The sequence below is a fragment of the Phalacrocorax carbo genome, chromosome 23, assembly GCF_963921805.1.
Source record: "Phalacrocorax carbo chromosome 23, bPhaCar2.1, whole genome shotgun sequence".
In the NCBI taxonomy this organism is placed as follows: Eukaryota; Metazoa; Chordata; class Aves; order Suliformes; family Phalacrocoracidae; genus Phalacrocorax; species Phalacrocorax carbo.
The window spans coordinates 8027549-8039010 of NC_087535.1; the positions used below are offsets into that span (position 1 = coordinate 8027549).

General features: G+C 43.7%; 1 protein-coding gene and 2 long non-coding RNA genes across 7 annotated transcripts in view; 1 reads left to right on the forward strand and 2 right to left on the reverse strand.

The window, feature by feature from the left end:
* Window positions 1-4221, reverse strand: LOC135316911 (uncharacterized). Its single transcript, XR_010376111.1, has 2 exons — window positions 3629-4221; window positions 1-2540 (listed from the first exon to the last, which is right to left on the reverse strand). It is a non-coding gene; the product is annotated as an uncharacterized LOC135316911 (long non-coding RNA).
* Window positions 3965-11462, forward strand: part of LOC135316910 (uncharacterized) — a 22522-nt gene continuing 15024 nt past the window's right edge. Inside the window, exons 1-2 of one of the 4 annotated variants that reach the window (XR_010376109.1) lie at window positions 4002-4605; window positions 5441-10147. This is a non-coding gene — a long non-coding RNA (uncharacterized LOC135316910). Of the gene's footprint in view, window positions 4606-5440; window positions 10148-11462 lie in introns of all 4 variants that reach the window. The other 3 variants (XR_010376110.1, XR_010376108.1, XR_010376107.1) reach the window with 3 other exon arrangements.
* Window positions 5053-11462, reverse strand: part of TSPAN2 (tetraspanin 2) — a 25051-nt gene continuing 18641 nt past the window's right edge. Inside the window, exons 7-8 of one of the 2 annotated variants that reach the window (XM_064472083.1) lie at window positions 11274-11357; window positions 5053-8520 (exon numbers count right to left, since the gene is read on the reverse strand). In XM_064472083.1, the coding sequence (XP_064328153.1) occupies window positions 8374-8520; window positions 11274-11357 (231 nt within the window). In that variant the 3' untranslated portion in view covers window positions 5053-8373. Of the gene's footprint in view, window positions 8521-8904; window positions 9312-11273; window positions 11358-11462 lie in introns of those variants that run through there. The other variant, XM_064472084.1, reaches the window with a different exon arrangement.

The following is an 11462-nucleotide window of genomic DNA, read 5'->3' on the forward strand; positions in this document are numbered from 1 at the left end:
TTTTGTGTCTCTTTATTTTTGCTTCCAGCAAAGCCAGGGACCAGAAGAGCAGAAAGCCAGGGAGCAGAAACCAGTGACACACCTACTGACATATTGCTGCTTTTGTCAGTATTAACATAAAGTTCCAGTTTTGTTTGTGTGGGAGGGAAGCTGCATACAGCTGCTATACATTCTTTGACCTTTTAAAATCCTCTTGTGTGTTACCATAAACATCAGTATTTCTTCTTGGGAAAGACCTCCTGGTGCTGGTAAGTGCTAGATCTTAAAACTGTTTATCTACCTTCCCAAGAGTTTTGCTTGACTACTTGTTATGGAGCAGCACAAGATGCCATTCCACAGTTAAGCCCTGAGTCAAGCACGGAACCGTCGTGAAGAGTTCATTTTGAGACTTCCCAGCACCCAGGGACAGACACCTAACCAGTGAGGAAAAAATCAGTAGGGCAAGGCTTTCTATTTGTTTACTTATTTTTTATTTTCATAGTCTCCTGTACTATTCAGTGTGCAAACAAGGGCAAGTAGGTGACAGAAAAAGTAACAGTCCTAAGAGGAGCATATATTAAGTTTACATATCATTCCATAGTTAACAGATGAAAAGTATTAACAAGAAAATACAAAATATCCTATCTCGGTAAGATGGCCCTAAGACTCTTCTGAAGTCTTTTAATGGCCTCTGCATGCATGAATCCAGCTGCTAAGAGCGTGCCGTTCTTCTGAGCACAGCAGGTTTGACATCACGTGCTTTAGTTAGCAGCGGGGTGACATCTACAAACCTTCAAGCAGGTATTGAACAGCAGACCTTACTCACAAGGTACTGTGATGCTGAAATGAAGCAGAAAATAATTTATTTCCTTATGTCTTCTCCTGCAAATCTAGTTCTTGTTCTTCCTCATCCCTCATTAAGGATGACGCTGGAATCTTTGATGTTCCTGCCACCATCCATAGCAGCATCTCCATTCCCTCATGCCATTTCTTATGAAAAGTAGCAGTTACTAACCTGTACCTTGCAGAGGTTAGGTACCAGCATGGAAGATATCAGTGGCCCACTCTCCACCCTTTCTCATCTCGAGAATTCTCTCTTCCCCCCTGCACTCCCTTCTGGACCCATGTGCTACGTACAAAAAAATTACATCGAACGTAGCCCTCGAGTAATCAAAGTTACAACCTGAGACAATGCCAACTGCCACAACACTTAGAGCCTTGAAGCTTTGCATAAAAGTGCAAAAGTTGCTTTTTAGCAGAAACATTGCATCATGAATATTTAGAAATAGATATTCGAACCACACAGGTACTCTGTGAGGAAGATAAATAAATAGTCAATTGCCCACTCTTCTAGCATCCTGTAACTGAGTTTTCAACATCTCTGTGGGAAAGGTGATAATGACCTGGCACGTTTCAGCACCAATGTCCTACCATCATCTCCTTACACAGAACAAACCCTTTCTAACACATAGGGAGAAAAGATTATGCAGTGGTAATATTATTCTTCTTTTGCAGCAGGAATCATAAAGACAAAATAATCTAGTTTGCTGTGTTTGTTGCATATAACCTTATTCTTCGGTACAGGAGCAAAGTCGAAACAGTAGTTTCAGCCAAGTGATATATTCATTACCCAGCACTAATCCTACACGGTATTGCATCAGTTACAACCATGGCAACACCTGTTTGTGCCACTACCATTTACTAAACAGGTTAATTAATCCTATCTCCATTCAAAGCATGAGGGGGAAATAAATCAGTCTGTAAACATCTTTTCTAACCAACAAGATGAAGTTTTTAACCCAATTACTAAAGTTTACTCAGATTGAAATGCAAACCATATAATGACAGACGGGAAATTGTCAACGTGTGGCAAACGATCAGATGCTAATTAATACCACACACTGTGGTGTAAAGTCATGACTGCTCATTTTTATAAAATTCTACTAACTTCCATTCAAAATTAAATATTACATTCAGAAAGGCCATTAAGGTGAATCAAAGCACTTTAAACAATTTAATCAATCTGAAAATCAGAACTCTGACATATACAAAACACAAATGATCTAGAATATTAGAAATGTTCCCATTCCTAGCAAAGCAGTGCCTGAAATAGTAGTCTCCTGTCAGTTTGACTGCATTCTCGTGAGTTACCAGGGTCAAATTAATTGCAACACCTACCAAGATGCAAGGTATACTTTTTTCTCTTTATGCAAATTCATTTTTAGAAATATGATGGTGGCTCCCATGGAGTTAGATATTCTATTCACCCTTTGCTCAAAATAGTAAACAGAGGAACCAGAATTCAGAGGATACAAATATGAAACTTAATTTTCTTCGCAGAATCTTGCTTTCAGTTTTGCAGTTTTGACTAATGTTCCTGGAATCTGATACTCTATTCCAAGCACCTTCATTTTATTTCAGCTGCAGCAAAGTCTCTGTCAAAGGCTAAGGGAACCTGCTAGGTGGCTCTCCTTGAGCAGGGGGTTGGACAAGGTGACTTCCAGAGATTCCTTCCAACCTCAACCATTCCATGGTAACAGAAAAAGCTTTGTCCAGGTCAGCTGCAATAATAAACTGACAGTGTTTGCATGCTTGTCACAGATTCTATACAAGGCATGAACTGTAACTCTCCTATGTACAATTTGGTGATAAAGAAATGCCTTCACAGGCAAGGTCTGCAAATATAATTCTCCAGCAACACAGTTTTAAATTAACAGAAGATCCAGAGGATTCTGCAGGAACAGAGGGAGCCCTCCTTCTGTCCCTTACACCTATGGCTTAAACAATCCAGTTATGGCTAGATGTACATAAGACAGCTCTTACAACTGTTGGACCAAGGGAGGTTCGTTTCAATTACATTACAAAAGACTTTCTGGCGGTGAGAAAGTCTGGTATTCCCCAGCCCGCAACACGGCTGTACAAACCATGTGGTGACAGCATGCAAAAGAGCTATGGACTCTCAAGTTCTCAGGAAACAGCTGCAACGCAAATTGCTGCTCTCTAGTTTGTGAAGAGCATAGAGAATGGCAGAATTGGGAAGTAGGTATTTACCCAACAAACGGGCCATTACGTTACCTAGAAAATGGCAAAGAAACAAAATATTCAGCTTTCAGGTCATACAGTACCTTATACAAGGCGCCTGAACCTTTAAAAAGGGTATTAGCGCAGGAAAATTTAAGTCAACTTACTATTAAGCAGCACTTGCACTTAGCAAAATAAAAACTAGGCCTACTTACAGTAATAAGCAGCACTGCAAAATTACTGTAATGCTCCCTTATGGCTGGGACTGAGAGATTTGTCTTCAGTATGAACATACACATGCAAAAAACAGCAGGCCATTTTTACGGTTAACGCCTATGCAAAATTACTGAGAGGAAAATAACTAATGTGACTTCTTTTACACTTAAGAAAAATCCAAATTGAGACATTTGGGTTGTGTTAATGCATCTATTTAAATACACATTTACATGCCCCCGGAGCACAAAGTCCTTTCGGCAGTATTTGCGTTCAACTTTAAGACGCTGAGGTTCAGTAACAGCGACCTATCGAGGGATGATTCCTTCGGGTCAGGCGTTTGTTTAACTTATCTCAAGATGCCTTTTCACTTGTAACTAAGCGACGGATTTGCAGATAATCCTAACATCCTTACCTCTTCTCAACATCTTAGTTTTGGAGAGGAATCAACAAAAAAGCACGGGAGCACAGAACACAGTGCAGCCCCGTAGGGGGCTTGGTCGGGCCGAATCCAGGCTGAGACAAATTTGTCCTTCAAACGCCGTCGGCGCCTCTTTCAGCACTGGTATTACTGTGGCATGAGGCCTCCCTTACCTGGGAGGGGCTCGGCAGCCGGGGCAGCCCCTCGCTCCCGCTTTGCTGCTGACCGGTAGGGAGGAGCCGGGGGCGCAGGCGGCCCCGAGGGAGGCGCCGAGCGGCAGCCGCGCTGCGGCCCGTTCCTCGGGACACCGTCCCAACCGACCTAGCGAGCGCGGCCGCGCAGGCCCCGCGCCGGGCAAAGACAGCGCCGCCCGGCCGCCAGGGGGCGCCGGCGCGCAGCTCGGGAGGAGCGGCCCGAGGGGGCGGGGCGGGGCCGGGTCCGCCCCGCCCACGGAAGCGCCCCTCACCCGGCCCCCGCCGCACGCGTCCGCTACACCGCAGGGCTCAGCGGCCGCCTTGCCGCCCGGAGCGGTGGGCGCGGAGGAGGCCCGCAGGCCCCCGCCCCGTCCGGCGCTCTCCCGCCACCCTCCCGCCCCTCCGCACTCGCCCAGGAGGTAGCACGACCCGCGCGCTCCGGGCGCGGCGCGAGCAGCCAATACGGAGCGAGCACCGCCCGCTGGCCCTCCCCGGTGGGCGGGCCCGTCCGGCCGCGCGGGCCCCTGAGGCAAGCGGCGGGGAGGCGGTGGCTGCCGCCGGGCCGGGTCCTGCCTCGCCCCGCCTCTCCGGAGCTCCCTCACACGCCCACGGCCCGGCGCCGCTGCTGAGGGCGAGGGGCGAGCTCCGGGCCGCCCCGTCCCGCCCCGACGCCTGAGGAGCTCCGCGCCGGCCGCTTCCTCCACCCCCCCGCGGGCCTTTGGCGCCGCCGCCGCCGAGCGACCGGCTGCCGCGCCGGCTGGGCCCGGGATGCAGGAGGTGAGGCGGAGGCGGCTCGGCCGCGGCGGGAGGGCGGGAGGGGGCGCGTGGCGGAGCCGCCCTGTCGCGACGCGGGGGGCTGGTCCTGACGGCGCGCGCCGCGGGCACGGAGACCAGCTCTCTCGGGTGATCGTTTATTTCAGGTTATTTTTATTAGAAAGTTGTTTCAAATTCAAGACAGAAAAGGTGATACAACGCCACTTCAGAACATGTTAGGTTAAGGGAAGTGAAAGCCGATTTCGGCAACAGAATAAGTTTCGTTTGGCTTTTTTTTCCTCTGAGGGAAGCTGCCATAGAGGTAATTCTGCTACAGACTTTGCAGCATAAGGCGATACGCGAGTTTCTGTTCAAAATCAGAATTTGTGCTATAGAAACAAATGCGTTATATGAGAAGTGGTTTGTGTTTTGGAGAACCTAGTGGCTGAAGCACCAATAGAGAGGAAGAAGTAAGATTGAAAAGCTTTATTTATGTACATTTTCTACTAACAGTATCTGATGCTGTTAATCAGTAGTCTCCAAAGGCTGTAGAATATAGCCTTTGAAGGCTTAAGTAAATTTCTTTTTCAATACATATGAAGTATATTTTGCTATAAAACTATCACTTTCAGTATAAAGAAAAGTGAAATATGAGTCTTCATTGTAGGGATATTACAGGGCTGTGCTTCGTCAGCTCCTGTGCAATCTCTGCAAGGTATCAAAACTGGCTGAGGTTTTCCTGTAACAAATGAAGCTCCCACTGAAGTCAGTTACTTAGAAAAGTTAGACAAGGGAAATGTGAATAATGACATTTACAGATATAAAAAGGGCATCAACAATTTATATCTTTATGCTTTAGAACAAACTCACAGGAGAAGAAGAAAATATGTGATGTGCTTTCAGAAATAACACCTTGAGGGGTCTGATCTTTTGTCACTTTCGTCTGAAAGAGGTACAAGGGACAGGACTAAATGGGTGCTTCTGCTGACTTACATGGTATCTACTGTGTATCTGGTGCATACCGGCACTGGAGTTTGCTAGTTAAATCCTGGCAGGCAGCTCTGGAGCATGAACTGTATTTAAAGAAGTTTAGATACTGTTTTGGATTTAGTTACCTTTGAAAAGCTGTCTTACTGAAGACATATGGTGTAGTTGCTTGGAAATTATTTTGTACTGCTGACAAAGATTTTGCACTTTCAAGAGCTGAAGTGAAAGAGCAGCAGCACAATAAACTGTGGGCACCATATAGCCAGTCTTCATAGCCATAACCCCGCTTGTGACATCTGAGCATTTAAAGAGAGTCGTTCAAGGTAGTCAATGAAAATTGGAGTTGTTAACTGGCTATGACCTAAAAGCAACAGGAAAGAATTCTTACAGCTTTGACAGGGAAAGAACAGCTATATTTTCTGTCCCTTAATGAATTAAAAAAGACTTTCAGTTACTAAGATGCAGAGAAAACAGCAAATATATTATGCACCTGACAACAGCAGACAGCAGCAGGAAACAACAAAAGAGGCTATATCTCTGGATTCTGTTAAAGGCACTAGTAGATGCATAACATGTTGATTTCCAGCTTAAGTTACACCAATAACTTAGAGGACTAAACCGGTAACTGGTATTATTCTGTTCCTGATATGCAGTGCAAGTATCCCGTATACATAAACAGCAGTGAACCCTAGAGTATAAGCAGTAATTATAATCAGAAAAACAAATGCACCATTCAGAGGAAGACAAAAACCCCCACAAACCCAAAACACTTCAGCAGAAAGTCAGGTTGTTCAAGTTTGAATTGGTAGAAGGTTTCTTTGTACCACTCTTCCCTGTTTTCATAAGGCATTTAGATATTTTTGTACTTCTGGGGGAGTGGGGGTGCTGGGGAAGCAACAGAAGTTTCTGCAAGCTGCCTTTTTAAGTGCATCTCAGAAGCAGGAGTGTCCATCTTTCAGCTTACTCAAGAAACAGCAAACAAATAAAGAAGTATAGTCTGGTCCTATCATTACATTTTGGTGCTACAAATCTGAGGAATTAAAACCAATTACATGTAGATGTGTTGAAAATAAATACTGTCATTGTGAGGGGGAGTGTAACAGAAGGAAGTAGTTTTATTTGCAATAAAGTTCTTTCCCTGTAAGGTAATAATCTTGGAACCTGAACCACTGGCTTCCCTATTGTGCTGTTTTTTACTGGTTTTCCTGGAAAGCTGCCTTGCTCTGAATGGTGAAGGTGACACTAGACTGAGGTTTCTTCCTTCTGTCAGTATTGCCTTGGGAGAAAACACCCCAGCTGTATGCTACCCCGTTACCTATTTAGAGCAGAACCAGTTGTAGGGACAGTCTCAAGTGTACCTGGGATCCAGGAAGTTGCTTTGGCTATGTCAGTTGTCTGCTGTGAGAAACTTTATTTCTTTGTTTCGGTTTGAGACCCTCATGGATTCGCTGCCAGTGTCATTCTCCCAGTTGAGCCTTTCTTAGGAGCAGTGGGGTGCTATTTCCCGGTCTGACACTTGCAGAATAAGGTCCCAGGCCCTACTTCTACATGGCATCCGTAGCTAATCAGCTGTGAGAAGAGTGATACAAGCCTAACTCTTCTTTGGCATAGGATATAATGTCTCCCTGTCAGCTGGGTACCTGAAGCCAGGCCTGGAGACTGCTCGGATGGCAGTGCCTGCTGCATACCCAGCATTTACTGCACATTACATACTGCACAGATGTCGCAGTGTCACAGTTTGTGGTTGAACAATTTGAAAAGAGAGATCAATGTAAAAGACAGCAAGATATGTCAATTAAACCAGATACATGGAACAGCAATGCTACTTCCAGTCATGAAGGGAAAAGTGATAGGAGTTCGAGTTTCTTTGGGAAATGAGAGAAAAATATCATGAGGGATGTATATTCCACGCAAAGATGTGCACTAGAATGCACACATTTTCTGAAATCGCATTTCTCTCCATGTGTTTCAGTGGAATAAAGACCCCATGACTTGTGAATGCCAAGTCCTGTTAGACATCGTGGACCATTTCAATGAGATTCTTGGATTAACTGAACTTTTTCCCCATCACGTGTGGAATAACTGCATCCAAAATCTGAACTAGTGATCATCAGGGAGACAGAGCTGCTGCATGGGTATTGTTAGCAAAAAGCTGATCTCTGAAATGGTGAATTATCTCGAGTAAGCCAAAAATTAAGAGATTCTGAGCCTTTGATGTAATTTATTTTCCCCTTCTGGGGACAACCTTTCTCCCTCTTGGGCTGTTTTAAAAGGAACATTCTCTTATGAATAAATATGACAAATAGAAAAATAAAAATATAGAAACAAACTATGTAAACGCAAGCCCTGAGGTATTTCAAGCACACAGTGGAATTTTTATACCTGACATGCAATCTAAAGGTGCCAGTAAGAAAATCTACTTTATGGCTTTGTAAAAACGTCCCGTCTTTCTTTCCTGCCTTACACCCGCAAGAAACGGTGAGAGGTTGAGGTAAGAGCCCCATGGAAGCTGTGATAGTCACAGAAGCAGAAACAGAGGATATTAAAGTGCTGCGTGTCTTTACCTGACCATTTTCACTCTTCGGTTGGCTTCCACAGGCCAGTTAGATTCTACAGAGTATCTGACAAAGCTGCTGCTTTTCTGGATATAGGCTCTGCTCCTGCACCAGCATATATACCATTAGAGTCTTGCAGGATAAAGGGCTTCTGAATAAAGATTTTAGTGGCCCCTTTAGCTCATAGATTTTTTTTTTTTTTTTTGGTGCGTGCGTGTGCGCGTGTGTGTGTGTGGCTAGCTTGGGAATCTTAAGCACACTTTGCACTGCAATTGCTCCCAAATGACTGCGTTATCTTGCCAGCTTCCCACCTCTTTCCCTCTCTTCCTTTAGCCTGGATCTCCTTGGACATGTTTCCTCCCCCAGAGCTTTCTGCATTTGCATGAAGGGTCCAGTCCTAAAAAAAAAAAAAATCCAGTCTCTGCATGACAGTGAAGTCAGTGGGTCTACTCAGGTGAATTAAAGTTTGCTGGAGCAGGCCCTTTGGCATTACTTTTTTTTTTTTAATTAAAGTAAAATTTTATTAATTGTACCCTGTTTGGGCTTTGGAAAGAACAGTTACAAAATGGACTGTAGGCCTTACTGTTTAAAATGGCATTTGTTCCTCTGCTAATTCTTGGCAAACAGGGGCTCAGTATGAAAGGGTTTCAAGCACTGTATACCTATGGCTGTGTGTTCACTCTTGCATAGTGAGACTCTGGAAGAATATGCATGCAAACATGCACACACAACATATCCATTTGCACATACTTACCTAAACAAGGCAGTGCATACACCGGTACCTGCTCATGTGCATATATATTTGTAAGGAGAGATATGCATGGGCTTACACAATGTCTATAGATGTGTAAACTCTTAATTGCACATAAAAAACATTAAAAATCAAATTAGTCTTAGATGCACCTTTGCTTTTTTCATTAAGAAGGACATTTAAAAACCCTTTTTTGTTTACTTTGGTTTTACTGTAACTAATACAATTCACCTGCTCACCTAATGGGATGTTTTCCTCTCAGTATGTTAAAACACTAATTAAAATGCATTACAATTATTAAACTGGGTAGAAGAGCACTTCTTGTAAAGCTTAGTCTGGAACTCCTGGGACATAGTTGTGCAGTGAAAGTTTTAGATCATGTCTCTTGTGTTACGGATCACACAGCACAGAACCATGCTGAATATCATGCCAAAGATCTAGAAGAGAAGGGATGCAATTTAGGGAACCACTTACAAAACAGTTATAAAATAGTCTGCATATCAGAAAAATCTGAAGGTTCTTATGGCAAAGCAGCAAGTGACTGCTTCCATCTACAAACCCCAAGACATCAGACAATTATTATAAGAGATTTCACTGATACTCAAAGCCAAGACTGTATCTGCTCACACTAGCTTAATTGTTCTTTGTTCTAAATGTTAAGGCCAGCATAACGGCCCCAAATGTTAATATTATAAATTTTACTGACACCAATAACTCTGACTATTGGTCTTATGCCTAGTATTGCGCCAAAAGTTTCTGAGTTTCAGAATGCTGCTACATGGATTATCATATATACTTTTGAATAAGAGCAGAGAATGATTCCAGAGGAACCAGGTCTCTGGAAGTGGTGCTGAGCGTCGCAGTTTTACAGAGAAAGCTAAGCTCTTAGCAGTTACTACTCAAGGCCAAGACTATACACTAAATATAAAACTCTATTCATGTCAGGGAACTAGTTAACTAGAGGGAATGTTAAAAGCAGAGAACCGTGGGTGGGTATTGCCAGAGTCTCCAGAAATTTTCTTTTTGCCATAGGTTGATTCTCCAAAGCAGTTAGCAGCTACCTCCAGATGCTTCGCTGCTAATGATGGGATGTGAGCAATACTGTCAGGCAATTACACCGAGTTCATATCCCCTCCCCGCACACCTCCCTAAGGAAGAAGGAGACAGCTGACCAGTCACACCCCAAAAAGTGTCAGAAACAAGCACAAAAAAATGTAGAGACATCTTTTGCTGCTAAAGAGGTTATCATTTCGTAACTTCTGCTGTATCTGAGGTGAGAAGCCATAGAAGAGATGTTCATATTTCTAGTGTATCCTTGTTGAGCAATGAGGTTATTGGAACTCTGCTGACCTACCCATGGTGCTTTGCTGTATTTTTGAGTGCACCTTCACATTTTATACACATCACAGGATTGTTTAATCCCCTTTTCCCAGGCCATGATTTCTATTACATATATAAACCCTTCATCTGCTTTTAAGTGTCCACAGAAGTCCATGAACCACCTGCTGAAGGTGTATTTCTTTACTAATATTCTGGCTCCTCGTGCTGCTTCAGACTGCTGCTGGTTCTGAGTCTGAAGTAAGTCATAGCACAGGCATGCTGGAAAATGCTTTCTCTTAAGGCCTGTGTTTGATGCAGACTGCCCACTCCTGCCATATCCTTGCAGCAGGGTGACATCTATTGGTCACAGCTCTGTCATTAAGGAGCAGACCTTGGGAACACAACAATACACCCTTGTGGGAGAAGGTGGACTGTAAGGAAAGTTGTCGATGCTTTGATAACACAATTCGATGAAACAGCTAGCTGTAACTAGGTGCTACGCATTTAGGTATGAAATGCTGTTCTGAAAACTCTGCAGTTTAAATCCCCTTCCTTTAACAAAATACATACTGATCACTGGATCTATGACCTAGAAAGTCTGTTGATAAACTGTCTTTCACATTGAACTAATGCTACAGCCAGCATTTTCCCAGAAAGCCATTTCTGTACAAAGGGTAGGTACTCTCTATTCCCTATGAAATCTAAGGAATGGATCCTCAAAGGGCCCAAAGCATCAGTCTGCCGTTGTTTTAGAATAGATGAAATACTGCTACAGCCTTCTGCTTTTCAGTTTGGTTCATGTGCACTCCACTTTCCTACCATGACAACAAAATAAGATTACCATTAGAGGCTTTGGACCTTGTCTAAAGACACCAAATGAACTGGTAAAACAAAGTCGCACAAGTCTGCTTGCACCAACGCGGGCAATTCCCAGAGAGAGGACACACTGAAAGTGATAAGAACAGCTGCACCTTTGAGAATCTCACCAGTTGCTGTAAAACACCTTCCGCAAAGCTTTGAGTAAGGAACAGGGTACTGGGCTCAAATGTAGATATGAGTGAGAACATGGATTTACTCACTGTGATGCCAGCAATTGCAATTCCAACAATTCCAAGTAAATGGAGATTAGCGTCAATTACATTCTGGATTTCAACCAGGCAGTTCTATTAAAAACAAAATGGAAATATTTTTACTCCTAGAAAAATACACTCCAACCAACTCCATCAGCTGTTCTCACTATACAACAGATAAACATGAAAAATATTATT